This window comes from Drosophila yakuba, chromosome 3R, assembly GCF_016746365.2.
Source record: "Drosophila yakuba strain Tai18E2 chromosome 3R, Prin_Dyak_Tai18E2_2.1, whole genome shotgun sequence".
Taxonomy (NCBI): Eukaryota; Metazoa; Arthropoda; class Insecta; order Diptera; family Drosophilidae; genus Drosophila; species Drosophila yakuba.
Window position 1 is genome coordinate 20,657,829 of NC_052530.2, and position 23,997 is coordinate 20,681,825.

The following is a 23,997-nucleotide window of genomic DNA, read 5'->3' on the forward strand; positions in this document are numbered from 1 at the left end:
CTTAGCGCAGCAAGTAAAAGTTCAATTCATGACATTTGGTCGACAGTTTTATTGGTGAATAATTGGTCATCATTGAAGTATTTGTACGGCGAACTCAATACCGAATACCATCGTCGAACCCGTCCATGATTGATCTATTCAATGCCAATGAAAATGAAAATGGAAACAAAGCAGCTGCCACACCAGGCAACAAAAACAACAAAAACAACGAAAACGACAACAACGCAGCCACAAAAGTAAAGGAAAAACTAGAGAAGAGCGACTGAAAAAACAAGAAATCAGCTTAGTCACTAGTCACTGGGAAAAGAGGTGGGGTGGGGTGGTGCTCCATGGTTCTGGGGAGTGGAACATAAATTATATGATATGTTTGTCCTTTAACGAAAGGTGTGGGGGTGGTGAGATTGGGCGAGGCCTTCTGGATTATGGGAACGATTATACCTGGCAACTGGAAACGGAAAGGGTGTGCTAGGATTCTAGATTGTTTGGATTTACTAAGTTGGACATTTTATTATTAATAATGAAACAGCTCAGATTGGTGAATATACTTTTTTTAAGTAGCTATCATAATTATACAGAGTATTTGTATTTTTGCAATTAATGGGTATTTTTTCAATTCAATGGGTATCTTGGAATCTATAGTGTAATTTAGCATTCCTATGCGCTTCTCCTTTTGCGACTGCTCGTTGACGAGTCAAGCAACCACTGAAATAATCCATTAAAGATAAACTAAAAGCAAACACTAAACTTTAGTGCTAAGCCTGTGGAAACCGCAGTGCGCCCACAACACACCCACCCACTCACTCACTAGCCATGAATGGATTGATAATCAATCATTTATCAATGAACGAGGGAGCCAAAAGCGCGGCACACGCCTTTCCATAAAAATATCGTCTGTTTGTGTGGGTATAAGCTTTTAGTTTGCGTTTAACGCCTCATGGATTCTCGAAAGCGGAAGCAAGTTTTCCAGGGGGTTCCCACCCATATATGTTCGAATATATATATACATATGTCTATGATGGAGCGATATGTGTGCATGAGCAGGAATGCACGCATTATAAGCCCTTTACCTAGATAAGAAGTTCGTTTCCCAGTCGCAAGATTGTGGGAATTTTCGATGGGGTGGCGAAATGAAGTGAGAGGGCGTGTGCAGTTGTACAAACCGCAGCTGCTACTGGATTTAATTAATTTTCTAGCATTCTGAGTTTGATTTGAATCTCGGCGGCGCAACGAACGTCATCAACATCAATTGTGGCAATAGCCGCGGGCTCTATTGATTTGTGCGAGATATATTATGGTGGGAATACCAGATTTTCCGAGAGGTTCGGTTCCGGCCATGGATTGGCGGAGGGTTGGGAGGGGGGGTTATATCATCTATTTTGCATAGACATATGCGGGCTCACCATATGCGGCCAGCCATTTCAAATTTATGCAATTTTCCGGCCGCTTTCTAAATTATTGAAAATAAACGTTTTTCGCTGACTACTAAAATTTTCCCCACTCACCATTTTCATTTTTTTTTTTTATCCATTTTTGCAGGAGCAATGCGGCGAAGCGGTGGCGCCAAACAAAATGTGAGGATAAACCAGAGTTGGAGCCTTCTGGGATTATGCTAAAAATGCTCAAAGTGCGATATAAATTTTTATGAGTGTACGCGCTGAATTTTTACGACTGTCTAGGGGGCGGGGAAAATAAATTAGAGAAAATGCCCCAGGGAGGACGATTTAAAACAATACAATAGCTTAAAGTGGCAACGGAAATTGCATGCAACCAGGAGGCGTGGCACTGCTCGCCCCCCCACCAAGCACGTGACGAGCACACCAAGCCAACAACGTAACCTAATAGAAGCCATTTTGTAGCGCTAATTCGCAGGACACACGTAAACACAGCACAGCTCCGTCTTACGTAAAAACACCACCCATCTGCCAGCGCGGAAATCAACCAGAAACCATACACTCACCTCATCATCCTCACCGTCACCATCACCATTACCGTCATCATCATGGCCGTTAGCAATATTGTGTGCGAGTGGCTAAGGGCTTTGGGCCTGGCCCAATACGCCGAGAGCTTCCTGGACAATGGCTACGACGACCTGGAGATCTGTAAACAGGTCGGTGATCCCGATCTGGACGCCATCGGCGTCGAGAATCCTGCCCATCGACATAAGCTGCTCAAGAGCATCCGATCGCTGAGGGAAAAGGGCGCCGCATCCGTCTACTTTATGCTCAACGATCCAAACTCGCTCTCGGGCAGCATGGAAATCCTCTGCGAAACACCGCCCAACAACGAACTGGAGCTCGTCCTGCGGGAGCAGCTGGAGACGGACGGAGTCCGGCTCACTGCGCATCCATACTCAACACCGGTAAGTGCAGCATTTTATATGTGGGTTACATCACCAATAAAGCCCCTCGAATTCTTTACCCCAAACATACTAAAGTTGTGCTACAGAAAATTCAACTTGGCAAAGTCGTGCCGAGCATCATTAACATGCCAAATTCGACTCTCCTGGCTGATATGGAATATATCTGAGGCGTAGCCGGGCGTGGCCAGGCAGGGGGGGATTTGGGGGGTTTAAATATCTATTAAAAAGTATCTGCCCCTGCTGCCTGTCATAAAACTTTCAATCCAGCATGCTGAAATAACCCGCACAGACCCGCTGCAGGCCAAACTTTGGCCAGAGCTTTCTATTACGAAATCCAATTGCAAACAAAACTGAAATTGCACTCGCCCGGTCCCCTAAACTATGAAATAACCCCCCCTTTATTTGGGTTGGGTTCCGGTTGAACCCAGCCAGTTCCATTGCCGCCCACATCGAAAAAAAAAGAAGATAGGGAAGCGAACCAGCTATGCTGCTCCCTGGCGAAAAACTATTCAATGTCAGTTTACATACTTAAATTAAAATTCTCGACATGCGAAGCAGAATCAAATAATGGAGAAGGGCAAAGGAATACCAGGAGCGGATCCGGGGTTTCGGAGGGGGAAACGGGGATTGGGGGATCCCAGGGGCAGTTGCATCGTTGGCAAATGTCAACCCGGTCCGGTCCGGTCCGCACTTGACAGTAAAATGGAGAACATTTAAACAGAGGCAAAGCAGCAACTCCACCTTCGGTCTTTGGACTCCTCTCATCCAGATCCAAGTGCTCAACACCAACTCTCCGCTGACCAGTGGCCTTTCTGTATGGGAATGGGAAGCTTTTAGCTTTGGCTTCGCCAGTGCGACTATATAGTATAACCCCTTATCCACCGACTCGAGATTCGAGACTCGAGTGTCATGTTGCTCCATGCCGGTCTCCATTGTTCTCCACTCAGCAGCGAGGTGCTTCTCTCTTGCTGCCCCTTCTCGTCGTCATTGTACCCGAATCCCCGAATCCCTGAATCCCAGAAACTGTAACTCCAACTCCTGGCCAAAGCATCTCCCAGGTAGGCGACATATCATGTGTTACCAAAAAGGCACCGATGGCCCCGAAAATGTTTCGTTTTCTGACCAGCAAATCCACCAGGTACACTGAGAATGAAGTGTTGCAACAAAAAATAAAGGAAAAAATAACATAAAAAAAAAGTTCTATAGATGTTATAGCAATGATTAGATTGTGTAAGGTAAACTTGAGATTTTAATAGGATTTATTTTTGCACAAATTCGATTTCTGGTATTGAATTTCCCTGAATTATTTCCAGTGCAAAGGAGCATTTAAAAAATACCTTTAGCCTTCTGGCTTCAGGTTCTGGGTTCTGGGTTTATTGCTGCGAGCGAGTGTAATTAAAATAATGCCAAAGAGCAGACAAGTTGCCGGATAAATGGCATTTGATGGACTTCTTCTTTGAAGCTATGGAAAAAGGCTAAAGATGAAGCGGCAGCCCCGGCGGAAGTTTGATTTATTATGCAAAAATATTTCGCAGCTTAAAGTTATAGCCCCTCCAAAGAAAAGGAAATCTTAGAAGAAGAAACCTTTTCAGCAGACACTAAGAATTTTGCACATCAGTTCAGTGAAATGTGATTTATTTATATGAGCCAGGATATCGCGAAGGAATGGAATGGTCGGCAACGTTGGGGGCACAAATCACGTCATTGAGTTGTTTTCATCAAAAGGGCAGGCATGCAGAGTCTCAGATTTTTAGTCTCAGTTTCAGATTCAGTTTCAGTCCCTCATTCATTCATTCATTCAGTCACTCACTCACCGGTCGCCTCCTTCACCGTTGGCCAGTTTTGTGTGTGCGCGAGTATTTTTATCCCGAAAACTATCTTTAAGGCCTGACGACCAACAACCAACGGACAACAGCGGACAACCGACAACCGTCGACGTCTTGCAGTTTTGTATCTGCGTATATATCGCTGGCATACAATTTTTATTTATTACTCATTCAGCTGCAAAATTGTTCCTTAATTGCCCATATCAGCTGAGAAATGAAATTTATTACCTGGCGTGTGTATATCGCCAGTGTCCAGTCGTCTTCCTCCGCCAATCCAGTCTTCTCCTGTCTGTTTGTATCTTCGCCTGTCTGCCGCATCATTATCAGGCTCAACTGAACCCAAGTCGGGCTCTCGGACTCGTAGTTGGAGTCGGGAGTCGGGAGCCGGGAGCCGGGAGTCGGGAGTCCCTGGCATCGGCAGATATTTTCCCCCAGCTTCATCGACATCATTAGTTTTGTGCGCAGTGCCGACAACGTTTTGTATATTTACTTAATATTGCATTCGGTGCTCCGCTCGCTCTTGGCCAAAGAAGCCATGACCATTTATCTCGGACTCCGAGGAGCAGCCTTCTGTGATTTCTGATTTCTTATGCCAATTTACTTGGGACTGGTCGTTGAGGTTGCTCCACATTGTTGGATGAGCCAGCCATTCGGCCATTCAGCCATTCAGCCATCCAGGCATTCTCATCATCCAACAACCAACATCATCATCATCATCGTCATCGTCATCATCTGTAGCTGTGGAGCCACCATAGATCAAAAGACAGTTTGCTTTAGTTTTCCCTCCTTTGCCGTTGTATAAATTTATTTTATGTGCCTTTAGCCTTGACCAGGTCAAGTTGGTTGTGCTCTTTGGGGTCGTCTCCTGTATGTTTCCTCTGTATTTTATTCTTCCTGCCCGCTGACCGAACGAACGACTTGGCTGACTTTAAGTTATTTCTGCACCGGGGCTTTATTGATTTGTCCTCTTTGATCTTCTGGCTGAGCTGTGGCATGATTTCATTTTTATGAACTCGAGTTTGGATTGTCTTTTTGCCCCTTTCCATGGCTTTCCTGGATTTTGCGTAGCGTGGCAAGTAATTGCCGCAATTCAATTTGTTCATTTTGCCTACGTGCTGTGTGGCTTTATTATTGTTGATTTTACTCGCCCATTATGGCGGAACTTTTGTAGGAAATTGGTCAGTTGGTCGGTGCTGTTCTTGTCTGGTCTTACTGCTCATTTACTTTCGATTATGTGCTGCCCCTGAATTGGAATTAATGGGCAAATATAAATCATGTGTGTGCGGGAATTATGGTTTAGGTTTCATATCTCCAAGAAATGCCATAAATAACATTGATTATCTGCGAAACAAATTTTCTAAAAACACATATGACCCTTCAAGTTTTAAACTTTTCTTGTACATTTTTAAGTCGCTTTGAAGTTTAACCCTCAGCTTAATATTATAACTTTGTTTGTAAAGGCAAGTTTCAGTTGCTGTTTATTTTACCAAGGGTTAAGTTCTTCAACCCAGAATCTTTGACAGATTTCATCTAAATCTCTATTAACCATCGCCCCAAACCCTTTGGCCAATTAATTTTGGTAAAGTCTTCAGCAGCTGGAGTGAGTTTTCTTTCATTTACCCGCATTTCCTTCGACATCTGCATACATCTTGAGCCTGCATTTTCCAGCAGCTAGAATTCAACTTTTGTCATTGCACTAATTAAGACAAAAAGCGGGAATTGTTATGGAGTTTTTCATCATCGCCCCTCCGCATCGAAGCAGCAACATCAAAGCAGCCAATTTTCCAACTTCCACCCTGGGCGGTGGAAAAAGGGGGAAAATTTGCATAGCTTTCACCATTCAACTTAATCAAGCATTTAACACCAAAAAGTAAAACTGCGAAACCATTCATTGCTCATAAAAAATTAAAGTCTAATTGTGCGCGGCGGCAAAAAGGAAAATGAGGAAATTGGTGGAAACGCTGAAAATGGTGTGGAAATGGTGGGGGCCGAAAGGGAATCCATGTCCAGGGCAACATTGTATTTTTTGTTTTGTTTTCCTTTCACACCGCCTGCCATCCGTTTTGGACCCTAAAACTCGACTGAATGGCAGCGGGAAAAGCCCTCTTCAAAATATATATCCGCCTCCTAAGAGGAGCATGAGCTGAAGCACAGGAACAGGAATTGAAATTCGAGCAACAGGAACAGGAGGTAGGAGGTAGGAGGTAGGAGGCAGGACAACGGCAAACCGAACCGTTTGCTAACGTGCTGCGGCTGCGTGCTTTTTAATTAATTTAATTGCAATTTAATTACGCTTGCTATTTAATTAAACACATTGAACAAGCGAACGCGAACAAGTTGGCCGTTACATTCCGACGTTTGCTCAAGCCCAATTGCATGTTAGTAAGGCTTGTGCTTTTACTTTTTCCGGGGGCGGATCCTTGGCCCTCTAAAAATTTTGGCAATAGTCTTTGCTTTATTTTTTGGTGGCTTAATTAGAGCCGACTGCACAAGTTTAATTGATTTTGTTAGCTGATAAAGAGTTGGCCCTTTCAGTTGAGGGGTGTGCAGCAAATTAGTAGAAACATTTCATGTATGAATAAACTTTCGAAATGGAATTGGTTTTATAGAAACTGAACATCTGAAGTTAAGTGGTACAAATACCTCTTACAAATACCGCAACACATTTCCGACACATAATTTAGTTTGCCAAGTGTGTAATGACTTTTTCCTCACCATTTTTGAGATACATTGTTACATCCTGGTTTCAGCTGTTTGCTCCCCATAGACCTGGATAATTTGCAGCTCCGTTGATAATTGACGATTAATTTAATAGAATGCCCAAGTTGGGAGTTGTGGACACTGCTCTTTTTTCTGTGTTTTTTTTTTTTTTTATTTTGTTCCTACTTTCCTGGCTGCCCGTTGTCGGCATGCTCAATTGTGCGAAGTTATTTCGCATTCGCCGCAAAGTGGCACCAAAATGCTGTCGTCGCCTGTCGCCTGCCTGTCGTGGCGGTTGGCTGTTTCCTTGGTTTGGTTAGTTCTAAACAACTTGCCACATGCTTCGAAGCTGCAGCTATGGAGCTATGGAGCTATGGGGCTGGGGAGCTGGCAAGCTGGCGAACTGTGGATCCATGGACTTGGCCTTACTTGGAGTTTATCTCATATTTCACATGCCGCCGCAATTACTGCGGCTACTTACTGCTGCTGCCATTTGCTCCCAGGCCCCCAAACCCCAAGCCCCAAGCCCCAAACAACTCCAGTGTCAACTGGTTGGAAAAAAGAGTAGGAGCCGCCGTGTCCGCTGGCTTGAAATGTTTCATAAATACTTGAGCAACGCGGCAAACATTTTGCTTATAAATCAAAAAGTGACCACGGCGGTTTCTCTTTCTCCGTTTCTCTCTCTTTCTCTTTGCTAGCTCGTTGACAGGCGCTTATAAATCTTGTCGCGCACTTCGCGACCAGCTTCCCCAATGGACCACGGTGGGCCCGGACCAAAAGCCCAGGCTGGCATCCACCGACAGCGAGGACGACTTGAGGACGTGGAGTTGGCCTGCCCAGTTGGCCAGTGCAGCCTACGCCAGGGCCACTTGTGCGTTTCATATAACCAATTACAGAAAACAGTGAGAGACAGCGCGTGGTAGGAGCGGCGACGAGGATGAGCGGTGTGGAGCGGACTTGTCCTTTATTCAATTTGTTTCCAAAGTCTTTTAGCTTTTTCATACTCTTGCCTTTGGAGTACCTTACAATTTATGGTAATCTAAATAATATACAAATGTTTCATGTTATTAAGTGGTATCTTAAATCCTTTCTGCTAGTGCGAACTCTTCAGCTTGCTTCAAATTAAGCTTTGGTCACTCAACCCATTTAAATGTGACCATCGTATGCGGATAAAAGTATATTAACGTTCGAATTCCGATTACTCTACTCCATCCCATTCCCACTCGTTAGCCTTAAATTAATGTTATTCGAAAGGAAATATACTCATTGGCAGCAACACAGCTGAAAAAAGCAGCAATGGGGGGGAAATGCGATAGCTAAACAAATCGCATTGGAGTTGACATAACTCGCTGTCAATGTGTCGTCTGTATGTCTCATAGTTGCTGCCGCTGTTGCTGATGTTGCTATTGCTATTGCTATTGCCATTGCTGATGTTGCTGCTGTTGTAGCAGCAATTACACATTTCACAATTGTGCCACGCTAATGATGGGAGTCCCACGTCCAAAGCGCCGTTGACAACTGCCTGTAGATTTTTGTGACATTAGCCAATTGTACAATTGCGTGGAGTGAAAGGCGGCCTAGGAGCATAGAGTACCGACTTCATTGCTCCGTCCCCAGATCTCCTGACTCAAACGGACTCTCCTTTGGCTTTGGGGTGATTGTGCTGTCCAGTCCATTGATATGCCCGTCGCTGCTAAATGTCAATTAATGTCATCAACTTAGTAGTTGGCTTCTCCGCCGTCCTTTTGCTTGTATTCCTCGTTTTTCGCTTTTTTCCATTTTTCTGGTTTGGTTTTGTTTTTCAGCCTTTTGAACGATTTCGCTTTTAATTGGGCGTACGGCCAGCGACCAGCCTAGATTTTTAGTGGGCGGTTCTATAGGCAGATTCCACTGCTCTTGACTTCAACCGCTGAATGATTAACAACCAGCAAGTGAAAGTTGTTTGCCTGACACATTTACTGCCTGGCAAGGCAAGGCAAGGAACTGCATTCAAAGGGACTTCGTCCTCGTTCCTCGTTCCTCTCTCCATTCCATTTCCATCTCTATTCCTTGCTCTAGATTTGGGCCGGGTTTTCAAGCTGAAGCTAATTAGAGCAGTTCCAGGCTGCATGCATAAATCAAACATTGCACAAATGCAGCGGAGGTCCAGGGATGTGCTGGTTGTAGACGCATCCTTGGATTGCAGTTCTGTTTGCAGTAATTAACAAGCAGCTGCAGCGATTAGAAACGAGTTACCAAAAAAAAAAAAATGGAAGTATGAAATTATTTTCACACTCAATTACGACTACTAAATACCCAAACATGGCAAAGGATAATTTAAGCATTTACGGTATAAGGCAATATTTAAATATAATATAATATACTGTATTGCAAAAGATGTACATTTATTCTGAGGCTTATCAAGAAGATGTGCCAAGAGTTTTTATGTTTTCAAACAACCTCAAGATATCACAACACCCCAAACTAGGGTATAAATGCAAATTTCAGTGAATCGAAAAACTGTTGCAGCTAGATCGCAGATTCGCAGCAACTGCCTAGTCTTCTCCAAAAAAAAAAGAAAAAAAAAAAACCTGGCTGCAAATGTTGTGCAAATAGTCACAGAATTTGGTGCAAACGCAGCTCGGGGCCACGAAGAGATGGGAATTTCTGGGGTTATAGGTGTGGAGTGTAGTAGAGTGGAGGCAACTCATATCTGCTTGGCTCCTCAGCTCATGGATTTTTGGGTCGCTTTGGTTTGAGTTTTTGATTTTTGCCTTGGCCATGTTGTCATAACTCTCCCCATGCCGAGATGGATGCTTTGGCTGTTGCAGCGGGTGGAGTAAAAGGTTTCACTGTGGTTCAGGATGGGGATATGGTCGTTCACGTTGCGAGATGTTGTTTGGCTTACACTAAACGACATAAGCATAAATCTCACTTACCTACAACTTGATTTACTTACTTCTGTCTGCCTTTCTTCCTCCTCACACTGCTCGCTCTCTCTTTCTCTCTGTCTATCTCTCTTTCGCATTCTGTATCGGTCTCTTTCTCTGTGCGACGTCATAACGAATGTGGCCCTGTCAACATTTCAACTTTGCGCCATTTATGTTGGTCAGCCGCCTGCAGTTTTCTGCTGAGCTTTGAGCTCCAAGTCGTGGACATTGGGTGTGTGTTTTCCAGTGTGTGTGGGAGTGGGTGCTTCACGTTTATTTCTGCATGTGCAGACATTGCCCTCTGTCTCTGCTCGTAGGCGTAGCGTTTTCCCTTCCTATCTCCTGTTTCCAGTCTCCAAAACTGCGAAAAATGATGAGCGAATTATTTACCATTGGTATCGTTTTATAAGAATTACATTTTTAAATAGCAAAATATATTCCAAAAATCTATTTTTTATATTTTTCCATAGTATTTCTTCATAAGCTTCTAATATTAGAAGTTTCTATGCTCATCTGAAATGTTGAGTTTCATGTACTTTTTCTCTCTGTGCAGGAGTATTTCATGGGTTACTTCATAAATATATTTCCTGTTTTATGGTGGTCCACTCTCACTCCGATACGTTACTTATGATTCATTTGGCAATTTGGGGTCGTCTGACATTTGATATAAATGTTGAACATTTTGTGCAGCCTCCTCGTAAGGATTTGCATAATGATGATGATGGCGATGATCATTGGTGGGGCTAGACTAACTAGGTTGGGGGTTGTCACGGTTGTCCACCAGCATGGGTTAAGCCATCAGCTTCTTTCACATGACACGCCGGTGCCATAAATTTACAATTCCCCCGAATCGGTTGGCGTCTAATCCCTGGACTCCAAAACACAACCAACCAACCAGGCACAGCCAACAGCCACACCTCACTAAATACATTTCCATTTGGCGGCCACCTGCACCATTTTATCACCTCGGAAAAGGCTTGCACGCAAAAACCAATTTGGAGCACCCACACAAAGGAGGAAATTTAGTTGTTAAACTCAAACAATTTCCACAATATTTCTGCACATAAATTGCCGCCATTGGAGGGACACTTGTCCCCTTGCGTGCCCCTCCCTCGGTTGACATTGTTGCACCATTCAGTTCAGTTGCATCCGCTGCAGTTGCTGCGGTGGCTGCTCCCCTTTTTCTCCTTCCTTTTCTTTCTTTGGCTTTTTTTGGTCAGTCAACGACTTCGCCTGGGGGTCATAAATTTTCACTCGGCGGAGGAGGGAGCACCGACGACATTTGGCATTTTCCCTGCATGTTGCTTCAAGTGAATTATGTTTGGCAGACGCAACTGCAACAGCAACTGCAGCAACAATGAGCTCTCATTTATTTATTTGCATTTAACTTTGGCTTAATTACTTTTTCAGCCATCGGAAAGTGCACATTGATCAGAGGCATATTTCAAAAAGCGCATTCATTGTTTCCTTTAGTTCGTTTTGAAATAAGGTATATTATTTTTAAGAACATCGTTTTTCGGAAATTCATGCATAGGATTGCCTTCCATTTGGCCACTCCACATTTCCTGAGCCCTAATTACTGGCCATACATAATCGCTGGGCTCCTCTTGCGGCTGCTTCCTAAATCCAATCCTTTGCCAGAATCGGACCCCTTGATTTGCTCGATAATATTACATTTTCATTAGCCTGTCCGTCCGGCTGCCTGCTGGCTGCTTAATTAATTTTAGTTGATTGTGCGACGCGTGGCATCTGTGGAGTGTCCAATAACCAGCCGAATTTCGAGCGCCGACCGGGAATCTTATCTCCTGACGACTCGCATTCTGGCGATTCGATTCGTTTCGCTTCGCTTTGAAGCTCAGGATGAAGCTCGCTCATCAACGGGTATTCGCAAGCATATCAGTTTTCATAATTGGCACTGCCCAGAGTTTGTCGGTGGTTGTTGTTGTTGTTGTTGCTGCTTTGGTTGCGCAAACATTTCATGTTCAAGCTTCCCACTCAAGTGGACATTTGAGCCTCCTTTTCGGCCGGGTCTCTCATCAGAGCTCATCGGAGGAGACGGAGACGGAGACGGAGACCCGACTTCAGTTCTGGTCCATTGCCATGGCAATGTTTATGTTGTTGCGTTGTATCTCTGCTGATATGTGCAGCATCATCACCTCATTTAGATATGCGATATGCAAACGCTTTGGCTACGCTTTACGACTGCCGTAGCAAAAGATGCACGGGGAGAAAATGTATCTACATTTTTAATTTCTACAATTAAAACAGCTTTTAATGTGATCTTGCATTGTAAAATACAGATTTTTTATTTTTATAGAATTTCTTAGTTTTATTTTTTAAGCAAATATTTCAGACTGAACAGTACTAAAGGAAAGGTATATCTTTTAAAAATATGGTTTTACATTACTGAACAGTTTTTTCTCCGTGCACATGTGTCTTTGGGTCTGCTTTTTTTTCCATTTGCAACTCGGTTGTCGTTGAACTTGACCCTGAGGCTAAGCCAATGAAGAACATGCGCCTTAAATGCCAGAAACCGACTCGGACACGGACGCTTCCTTTACAGTCGCCAGTCTCGAGACTGCAGACTCCAAACTCCGGTTCCCAGTTCGTGTTGCTTGGTGCCAACGCATTGCACTCAATGAAATGAATTGGTTGACATTAGTAAGCAGACGAGTGTTGTTGCAGTTGCAGATGAAATTCTAAACGGGCCGAGGGACTGGACCGAAGACCATGACCAAGAGGTGTGAGAAGTGGATGTGGGTCTTAGCTGCCTTTAAATGGGGTATATATGTCGGATTGTTTAAGCGAAAATTGAGATGGAGTCGGATCGCTTAGGTTGCGAATGGTCAGGCCGATAAGATACGAAAATTGAATTGGTCTGCTGTATGTGGGAATGGGATGCTTGGGAAGGTGCTACCACAAAATGCAGGAATTAATCAGAATAATGCTAGGATAAACAGAATAATGTAAATATCCTATGGTTACAACTACACTGAGCAGTGTGTAAGATAACAGATAGCACATCAAATATGCAATCTAGAAGATAATTGCAAATACAATTATGTTAAGTTTGCTTTGTAAAAAAGTGTATCCATTGCTCACTGAAACGTATGTATATTCTTAGAATTCCTGAAATTTGTTGATGCAACCACTTGCAAAGCAATTTATTTCTATTTAAATGCTTTGTAAATTCCTAACATTATTAAACGTTTCTCATCCGCGAAAGTTTAATATGCCATGACCGAGTTAGGTTCATCATGACAATTAAGCAACCATTTTCAGACGTATGTATATACTACCCATGTATGAATTCAGTTCCATCTGTCATGGTCTATCAAAAGTGTTGTCACTTTACAGCTGTCTGAGCTGCTCAGCCCCAATTCATATCAATTTTCATATAGCACCCAACTGCAGCTCCATTTCCCAGATACATTCTCTCACTCACAGCCTCGCAAATTCCCAAACACTCCACCCAGCGCCAACTAATTTCGCATGCCCTGCCACCACGAGTCGAGCACTTCAATCCCCGTTTCCAGAGGCAAGACAAAATGCATAATAATTTCTGCCTCAGTCCCTTTATTCCCTAGATTCTCCCCCTGATTGCCCCGAATCCTCTGGATACCCTCCCATTTCTATCCTGGCTCCATCCATAAAACACCCAACAGACTGAGACGGGACTCAACCCAATTCCATAAAGCGAAAATCTCAATGAGCGTGTGGGGGGAGGCATTCACATCCATATCCATGTCCATATGCATATGCTAAAACGAATTCGCCGTGGCGCACTTGTCTAAAATGACATAATTTACGGCGTAGCGCAGTGCCGCAGTTACGCCCACCCAACAGGGCGAGGAATTTTATAAATAATATTTCACTTGTACATATGAAAATTACCCGGGCTCTCGCACGGTTGTAAACATACAGTGAGCGAAAAGTGTGCAATGCTTAATGAGACCATAAGTCTAAGACGTTGATGTAAACATTTTCTTTTCAATCTATAAGAATACAATTCATAATTGTATAATTATATATGCTTACATATTTTTAAAGCTTTTCTCATTTGCAACATAGTTGTTTCCTATTAATTGCCATTTCTAGAAACAATTTTGCCGCAGTGAATGCGAATGCTTTGAATGTATTCATAGGGCCTCGTGCAATTTCTTGACTCTGCTCTGATCTGTATGTTGGTCTGTCGGCTTTGCTCTTATTGCCAAATAAATTCGTGCAGCAGTGAAAATGAAATGTGTAAAATATGTGGCACGACTGTCTGAGCCGCAGGCAGCAGCGGCCAACAGCCAGCGGCAGAATGAAGGAGGAGGAGGCCTTGCCCCAAACTTACGGCCCCAGCTTGGGGCAAAAGCCATTTTTATATGGTTTTCACTTTTTGTGAGTTGCTTGCTCGCTGGCTGTTGTGTTCTGTACTGTTCTGTTCGCTTGTTGATTGTAGTTGCAGATGTGTTGCCGTTGCCACACCGCAGCAGCACCAACAGCATCAGGAGCAACACTGTCCTGCCCCAAACTCCAGACCCAGTTTCGGTTGCCGCTTCTCCACCGCTCGGCCTTAATTAACTGCTTATGAATCTGCATATGCAGAGGCAGTCGTCCTCCCTTTGTGTGTAGGTGCTGCTTGCTGCTTGTTGCAAACTCGAAAAAAGCGGAGAAAAAACAGCAGAGAGATGTGGAGAAGAAACCAGCAAAAATAAAAAAATAAAAAAAGAGAAAACAGGATGCTCATTTAAATATTTAATGAAGTGCCTGTGTTGCTGCAAGAGATCTAGGCTGCAGCTAATCGTGCCAAGCTCCCCACATGTAACAGTTTCTGTTTTTTTCCCATCTACACTTTACTTTTCATTTTTCCTTCTCTTGATTTTTGGTTGTGTTTTATTTTTTCGGGCGCCCAGCACCTCTTGACCCATTTCGAGGCTGTCTTTAATTAGAAATTAATTGCAACAAAATCGGGCGGGGTAGAAAAGATACACGAGTATAGAGGAAGTTACGAGCGGCGCCTGCAGCGCCTTGAATTGATGGACATGAGCTCGTTGGAAGACTTGGCTTGACACATGCCAAAACAGGCAACAAACTATGAGGCGGCCTTAGTTTTTTATTGGCATTGGTCTTGTGCACACGGAAAAAAAGTTTATTCAGTGTTATAATATGAAATCATGAAAACTTGAATCAAGATGGAAAAAGTAGCAACGGCGCTTTGATAGCTTGCCAGAAATTTAGCTTTTAATGGCAACGAAATAAAAGGAGCCTACGATTTTCTGTTGTGTACTTGCTGTGGCTTTTTACTTATTTATTTCGGTTTGCATTACATGGACATGCCTTCAATTCAGTTGGCAACACCTTTCAGTCAAGTCATGGTCTGTCTGGGGTCTGGGCTCTGGCTTTTGGTCCATTGTCTGTAGGGCTACACTGCCGGTTTCACTCCGCACCGCCTACACATGGAGCTGGGTGATTTTTGCTTAAATTTATATTTACTTTTGCCCGGCTGTTGGATGGACCTCATGTTGTTATCATGTGACATATGTGCATCAACGCCCCATGTTCGTTCGAGGCCTGTCAACGCGGCCCAGAAAGACACCCGTGGTGGTGATTGTATTGGTGGTGCCTGGTGGTGGAGTTGCACTGCTGCTGCTCCTGGTCGTAGTCGTGGTCTTGATGGTGGTGGTGGAGTGGAGTGGGTCCAAGATTTATGCTGACAACTCGGTGTTTGATTGGCAAATGGATGGGGTCGTGGCTTCGGGGGAGCCAGCGCGTCGTATGCGTAATTTGACAAGTCTTAAAGTTACCAGTGATTTAATGCCGAAGAATACACACCCAATATACACACAGCAAAACTGCAGCCAGAGAAGTGGCAACTTCCGCATGCCGCTAATTGGCAGGAGCTGTGTGGCAAGCTGGTGGCTGTAGGCGGGGGGCTGGTGGGGCAGGAGCCACAGGGGGCATCCTTGGCTGGCAATTAACCCGCATTGCCCCAGTCGCCGGGTAGTTGAACTCCAAGTCAGGCTTTTGTTCTCTCCTATGTGCTGAGCTGTGCTGTGCTGTGCTTTGCCTGCACCGTCTTTCTTTTTTCGGCAATAAACTAATGAGCGACAAAATGCAAAAGCCGCAGACTAGTGAGAATGGGACATTTAGGGTGGGGTATTCACACTTGGCATGCAACCTACACTTTGAAAAATGTAAATAAGTACTTAAAAAGAAACAAAGTATCTGTAAGAAACAAATCCAAATATATATATACCCTTTTCTCGACATATAAATCATACTTGGTTTATTCAAAACTAAAAACTCAACAAGAAGTTTCAGCGAGCTTAAATTCAATCAGTTGCCAAGCACTTAGAAACCAAGTTTTTCTTTTAGAATTTCTAAATAATAAAGTAGGCAAATTGATGCCTCTTCTTTGAGTGCAGCCTTGCCTGTTCTGGGCCTTAATTAGAAGGCAACTCCCAGCGACCAAGTTGGCTTAGACGCTGACGATGACACCCAAACAACTTGCAACTATGCACTATTAACCCTTTGTGCCTCATGTGACTGTCTGTCTGCCAGCGAACGTACATATGTGTGTGTATGTGTATTTGCTATTGCATGCGGGTGTCCTCGGCAAATCTCATTTAGCAATTTAGCCGCACACCCACTCGTTCGCCTTGGTATCTGTAGTCTGGCCCGGTTATGCCGGCCCTGTCCCTGTCCCTGTACCCATGGCATCATGGCTCCATGGCTCCACGGATCCGTGGATCCTTGGCTCACGTCCATCAGTCGTTTGCTCGTTTGCCTGCTCGCTCATTTAATTAACAGTCGCGCGCCACGCCATACTCCTCGTGGAAAAAAAAGGCAAACTAAAGGAGGCTGGGCGGGCTCCATTTCTTTTGGTTCTTCTCTGAAACCGAACTGAACTGAACTGAAACTCAAACTCAAACTCAAGCTGAAGCTGAAGCTGGAGCTGAACCGAAGCCACATCTATAGCCAAAGTTGGAGCCTGGCTCAAGGCGTGCTGCTGCAATGATTCTTTCCATCCCTTTGACGGCAGATGAGCAAGTTGCATGTTTTTTTAATTATGAATTATCGTTCCGCCCCAGAGGAGATGGCTGCTTGACTGACTGACTGACTTGCTGGCTCTCCGTTTGGTTGGCTGGTGGATTGGGGGATTGGTGGATTGGTGGACTGGCTCGCATGGAGCTTGTTGCATTTAAATGACATAATTATGGCGCATAAAGAAACTCCCACACATGCGGCGGCGTTTCAAAGGTAACCAGCCAGCAGCAGCAGCAGCGTCAGAGAAATGCAGACAAAAGGTAATGTTCTGCCCCCATACCGCTTGGTAAATTAAATATTTCCGAACTGGCGGCAGACAACTTGAAAAATTCCCGCACAACAAAATACGAGTGCCAAACAATGCGAAAAAATACAAAAAAAAAAAAAAAAAAAGAATCTTTATTTTCTATTTATATTGTATAACAATTTTTATTTGCCCTGCCAGAGCCACTTAACTGCCACGCCCCCAGCAGACTGCACTTGAGTTCCTCTTCTATTTTCTTTTTTTTTTTTGCCCAACAGAGATTCGCAAAAATTTGGACAATTGAGAGCGTATTTGAGCGTTAAGGCGCATATTATGTGTGCAAATATATTGCTGGGAAAAAAAATTTTGATTTCAATTCTGTTTGATTTATATGTATTTTCTGTGGGTTTTTTTTTATTGTTGCTGTACTTCAGAGTGAAGGCCACTTGTGAAAACCATTTTCATTATGAGTGGTGGGCAGCCACCAAATATAAAAAAGTGTAAGTGGAATAAAAATAAAACGTGTAATAAAACTGCAAATAGAAGAAATAAAATTCCATATCGATTTGAGCACACAAACACAAGCACACACACACACACACACACTGATATCAAACCGTCGATGGTCTAAACAAATAAAATGATGAGCGCCAATGAAGCGGATGCTAAAATGTTTGACTCTCCAGGGGAAAAGAAAGGAATCCTTTTTGAAAAGGAAAGGGCACTTTGTTTGCGTGAATATGTGTTTATTATCTAGTACAGTAGTTATCCCTTAAAGTTATCAGTAAATTATACACGAAAGGAAACACACTGTGATTCCTCGTGGAATCAATATATATTTATATAATTTCGCATTTCATATGTTGCTGTTTGCATCATCGCACTTAGCGTTTATTCACTGTTAACCAATTGCTGCAGATTGGTTTCGATTTTCAAGTGCAATGAGGTTGATGAAGCACCAAACTCCTGCAGGTTTTTGTATTGCATTTTAGTTCAATTTTAGTTGAAGTATTTAACTTAATTGAAATTCTGTTTGACTTTTCACATAAACAAAAATCAAAAGGGATAGGCAGACACTGATAAAAATATATATAAAAAAAAAAAAAAAACTAACGCAAATGGATAATTTAAGCTGGATATCAAAGAAATTTCGCTTTCGGGCCAACAGTCAGCTTAATGAGAAACAATGTCAGCTGCAATAACTAACTAGGCTTAAATCGGTTTAAAAATAATTATAATAATAGTTATAATCATTCTAATGAATCCTTTATGAAGAACTACATTTTCCACTGCAATTAAAATGCAGCGAAACGCCAAAAATAAAAAGTACAATGCAGGGGACAACAATAGAATGCCTTCGCATAAAGGCTAATTAACTATCGATTGTTTTTGCTAGTGATTTAATTTTTTCATCATTTTTTGAGCGAAACTTATTACATGGCAATTATAAATGCCCGGCAATGGGTTTGCAATTAAGCATGCATGAAACCACAAATTTGCATTAAAAACGCACGCAGTATTAGCAATTGAATCGAAAATAGTTTTTATCTATAAATACGAGGGTAATTTTAAGCTGATTAATAAAAATGCGAAAATTGAACGCACGCTTAATAATCCTTCAGCAGCTTGGTTAAATTACTAATTAAAAGGGGAAATTAATGTTGGAATGGTGCGGAAAATCCCTGCCTGGCCCTGCAAAAAGGAGCGTGCCAATGCATAATAAATGATTTTAGTTTGCCACACTTCAGTTGCTCCACTTTATGGCATTATAATATGATAATTTCATCAGTAATCTAGACTGAGGCTTAAGTAATAATTAATTTTATTGATCGACAGCAGCAATAATTGCCCTGCTTAAGATTCCAAGAACGCATGATAAATGGCCCGGTATTTTGGGCAGTCATTCATCAAGTTCGTTGGCTTGACAAAAACTAAACAACTACATTGCGTATACGCAGTGTTCGCGCTAATGAGCCTTAATTGCTTCGCCCGAAAACTAGGCAACACTTTGCTGAAAATTTAAATATCCAAACACACGCAGCTGGGAAAAAGACCTGGTGCGAGGATGTTAACTAACTGTGTGGATCGTCAACACCTACGACACTTGATTTATGACCCACTAAGGCACTACCACCCCAAATTCCAAAATTTCCTGCCCACAAATCTGCAGCGAAATGAATTCCTGAAGCATTGCTACTATGACTGGTCTATGTAGCACTTAATGGTAATGCATAAAAACGCACTTAAATAATCCCACGCAATTAATCCAGCATACCGGTTTCGTATTTTATTTGTAGCTTTCTTTGCTTAATTGGTAAACATTTTGTTACACTTTTACGAGCGCCAAGGTGAAGGCAGCAAATCAGCCATCACTCTGCCACATCGAAGAACAGAAAGACAGAAAAACAGAAGTCGCCGCTTGCTGCACAGTGGAGTTCGTTCGGTTAATGGAGCAACTTTTAACAGCGTTTACACACACCCATCAACCATCCGGGCACACACGCACCCAATTTAATATGGCCTTTTTATTGTTGCCCGCTACTTGCCTTTGTTAATTAAAACACAAACACGTGCAGTACGCATAAAATATTCAGCAGGGAGTCCCCAGTCCCCACCTTATAAGGCCACATGCCCTATCTCTACGCATATCGCCCCAAAGCAGAATGATATCATGCCGTTTACACTATGTTTTTTATGACCCACATAGAGTTGTAGGAATCTGAGGCTGGGATCAATTGAACGTTGCAAGAGAATATCAAAAACATTAGTGGAAACATTTAAATTTAAATATCACATACAACATCCAAGCCTAGCTTAAAGTGTAATCTGTTCCCATTTTAAAAACCACACCATATATGCACCTGAAATAATTGTATGTTGTATGCCCACATTTTTCGCTTAAATGCAATGCAAATTTAATCCTTTTAGCAAGTCGTTTTCATTACATTAACGAGACAAATAACATTTTGGTTTTATCAAAATATTTTTTCAAATTTACTTTCAAAGGGCGAGCAATATAATAAAAAAGCAAACAAAATGCCCAGTTCGTGCTCCTTTGGCTGTTTCATTTTTTTACGCCTGTTTGTTTTAAGCGGCAAGAATATTTCAGTTATGCTTTTTTCACATGCCGCGGCAATCATATTCGTTTATCCGCATCCATATCCCTTTTCATGTTTGTTTGCTTGCTGTTATGTGCAAAACAATTTCATGTCCCGTTTGTGTCCTCTCTAGCTTTTTTTTCTTTATTTTTTTTTGTTGCTTCTGGTTTGTTGGTTTCGCTGCAACATTTTATGAATGCCAAAAATGTGCGTGTTTCTGTGTGAAGACGGCTACAGCTGGTTGCAAAAAGGTTGATGTGAAGATTTCAATTATTGAAATATTTAAATGTTTTTCTTTTTTAAATAAAATATGTAACAGCTTTAAATTTGTTAAATGATCAATTGGTTACCTTTATAGCAAGGAACATTTCAAGAAACCCATTTCTACAAATTCACATCTGTATCATTTCGCTTAGTTTGTAATTCTTGGAGCGCTTTCAATGCCAAAAATATGTAAAAAAGCGGGTAACAAAAACATGAAATGCTTTCGTCATAAAAGATGCAAAAAGCGTCGACATGCCAAAGGATATTGTGTGATGATGAGGGGCGATGAGGTGGCCCCACGAAAAAATGCGAGATTTGGTTATGCAAGAGAACAGAAAAATCAAGTATACGCAGCGTCAGACAAATGCAAAGTGGCAGGCAGCAAAAAGCGAAAGGAGAATATGTGAGTGCGAAGCCATCATGTGTTCATGTGTGTATGTGTATGTGTATGTGTGTAAATAAGCACGAAAATTCCTCAAACATAAATATGAATATTCCGCAGCTTTAAGCCCGCACACTTTAATGTGCTGAAAATGTGAATTAAATTGAAATGGGTGCGACGGACGGGACTCGACTCGACTCGATTCGGCTGCATCTACAGCTCGCAGTTCGCAGTTCGCAATTCATGGTGGTCGAGGGCCTGTCACGTTGTCTGCGGTCGACACAACTGAAATTCACCTTGAAACGGCCACAGAAATGATGTGTCCAGTGCAGTTGGGCCGTTGGGGCAGCTGCCACAGTCGACCGCAAAAGAGTTAAGAGTTGGCAAAAATCTTGATGCAATTATTCATATAAAACGCAACACGCACGAACTGCAACGATACGATACGATACGAAACGGAACGGAACGAGCCTGAGATGCAAAAGACCCTCAACGAGTTGAAGGTGTGTGCCCAGCGGCAACAGCTGCGACCCGATCCTCTGATCCTCCAACTCTCTGATCCTCTGATCTTTTGGATCTGTCTCAACGCCACTGATCCTCCACTGACAGTTTTCCTGGGAACTTGGTCATGGGCATGGGCAGGGAATTCAGAACACCGGCCCCAATGCGAAATTCATTTGTCATGCTTATAATTGTCCCACTCCGTTTCGTTCACCAGCCAAATTGCAATTTTACGGAGCAAGCTCCAAGTATTTTTTTTTTGTTTTTAGTTTTATTTTCCTGCCGCTCTTGTTGTGCGTGGCCCGCAGATTGGCCAAGCCAGCAATTTTAATGAAAACGTTTTGGCCCAGCCCAGCACTGGAAGAAAAAAACTCACTTCGATGGAAATTCTAATCATTAACGGAGGAGGATGAGTTCATCTTGACGTAGTTAAATGAAACAAGGGTCCTATTAGTAAAAGTATATGTTGTATCTAAAATTGGACACGATTATGGTGAATGCTAGGTGTTGGTTTACGGACTTTCTCATTTGAACTTCGTCTTGCCATTGGGCCAGACCTTTTTTTTTTGCGCAGTGCATCCCTTAGTTTGCGTCTGAGATCCTGGACTGCCTTCACGTAGCCCTTGGTTTTGGCCGCCGCCTGTGTGTGGGGCCGCCTCGATTGCTGTCAGTAATTATGCTTAATTTTTGGCTGTTTGTTTGTATTCCTACGTTGTTGTTTTTTGTTTTCTTTATTTTCTTACTCGGGCGCAAGCAAGCAAGCAGTTTTCTTGGAGGCGCAGTGAAAGGGCATTCGTGGCAGTTGAAACATTTATTTCGGCTGGCCAAGAATTCGGCATCCATTCCATCCATCCGGGTTTGGGAAGCCAGCCATCGCCATCTCATGGCTTTTGTCTGTATTAAGTTGTTTGGCAGCTGCTGCCGCTTTTGCTCCCGTTGGGATAAAAACCGAGGATGAGACTGCGACTGCGACTGAGAATGGGGATGAGGATGAGAACGAGAACGAGTCCGAGGATGATGATGCCCGGTTGGTACGTTGTTTAAAATTGAATAATGCCCGCTCATTTGGTTTTATGACATTTCGATAATGATGATTGTGTGTTGGCTGCGGCCTTTGTTCTGGGCTTAACTTTATAAGGCAAACAAATTGTTGTAATTTGGCCGCAGCGCCAAGAGTTAAAGACCGCAAAAGTCAGAGTCAGTTGGGGCAAGACTGTCGACATTGACGGGGTAATTCAATGCAGCGAAATCGTATAATTCCCAGACAGCGGCGATCAAAACGCGCACTGAGGAGCAACAAAAAAGCAAAAAGAAAAACACAAGAAAAAAAGAATACAATCCGAGGCTGAAAATGAAATCGATCATGATTGAAATCGAGCAGAGCAGAACAGCTTCGCTTCGTCTGCGTCTGTAGCATCGAGAGCTTCGAGAGGGCGAGTGTTTTGTGAAACATCAACATTTTGACAGGCACACAAATCCTCTTGAAAATGAGATTTATAAAACACAGCGATGCGGCCGCAATAAAAACCCGGCGAAAAAGGGCAAAGTCATTGTCAGCCGAGTTGCGCTTGGCTGCGAAATCTCAAAGGCAAACAGAACAATAAAAAATGTAGAGGATATACCAGCACAGTGCTGGTCAAATTAGTAGAATCAAAAGCGACTTTACAGAAATTAGTTCTAATCAAATACAAATATGATTAGCAAAGATGGATTCAAACGAGTTAGTATAAGAACATGCTTATCTTAATAATGTTCAGCATTTCTGTAAGTTAGCTAATTGAATCATTTCTAGCATATTAATAAATAAAAAGGTCAAATGATTATTCTACATAAGTTTCCCATAAGTAATTACTATTCCTGCGACCTCAAGTGTAGAGATACACCTTTAATCGGGCAGCCCCCGATGTGGTTTAATGTGTAACATGTAGCCAGGTCGGACTGTCGACGGTGGTGGACCTGTGGAGCTGTGGAGCTGCATGGTGGACCGTGTTGTTGCCAATGTTGCTGCCTCATGTTGTCGCGGTCTTCACTCAGGTCCCGACTCGAGCGTATTTATTTTCATTTCGAAGACATTGTAGTGTCATTTCAGCGACCGCAGCATGAAAAGCAAATAAAAGGCAACAACACGGCACAACACAACACACTGCCTCGCATCACATTGCAACGCATCCCGTCCGATCCGATCCGATCCAATTCGATTCGATGCGATTCAATTCCAGTCCGAATCCGAATCCGTGGAACAATCCGGTGCTTTGCTGCAGCTTTTAATTAAGCCAAAGAGCAACCAGTTGCTGGACGTCTTCGTCTCGGCCAACTGACTGAATAAAAAGATGAAAAGAAAACCAATACACAAAAGAAGTACAGAAATAAAAAAAATGAAAAATAATTTATCTGCCGCCGCGCGCGTGTATCCGTATCTGTTTATCCGTATCTGTATCTGCGCCCGGCAATATGTATCTCTCTCGCCTGACGATGTTGCATTTGCTTTGTTTGCTCAAGCCTCAGTTTTAGTATCGGTATCAGTCGCAGTCGCAGTCACAGTCGCAGTTGCTCTGTCCTCATCGCTGTCCCGCTGAGCCAGCAACACCCCAGATCTGTGGGCTCACTGTGCGTTGGTATACCCTGGATTTAAGGATTTCCTAGGGTATGTTGCATTGTTGTCTCTAGTGAGCCTGCAAA

General features: G+C 43.0%; 1 protein-coding gene and 1 long non-coding RNA gene across 10 annotated transcripts in view; one reads left to right on the forward strand and one right to left on the reverse strand.

Moving 5' to 3' along the window:
* The window catches only part of LOC6537706 (sterile alpha motif domain-containing protein 5), a 155,442-nt gene that overhangs the window by 40,106 nt on the left and 91,339 nt on the right, over nucleotides 1-23,997 (forward strand). For all 9 annotated transcript variants that reach the window (XM_039376426.2, XM_039376427.2, XM_039376428.2 and 6 more), the window contains exon 4: nucleotides 1,537-2,359. In XM_039376426.2, the coding sequence (XP_039232360.1) occupies nucleotides 2,000-2,359 (360 nt within the window). In that variant the 5' untranslated portion in view covers nucleotides 1,537-1,999. The remainder of the gene's footprint in view (nucleotides 1-1,536; nucleotides 2,360-23,997) is intronic.
* LOC120321986 lies at nucleotides 19,993-21,551 on the reverse strand. Its single transcript, XR_005561731.2, has 2 exons — nucleotides 21,114-21,551; nucleotides 19,993-20,408 (listed from the first exon to the last, which is right to left on the reverse strand). It is a non-coding gene; the product is annotated as an uncharacterized LOC120321986 (long non-coding RNA).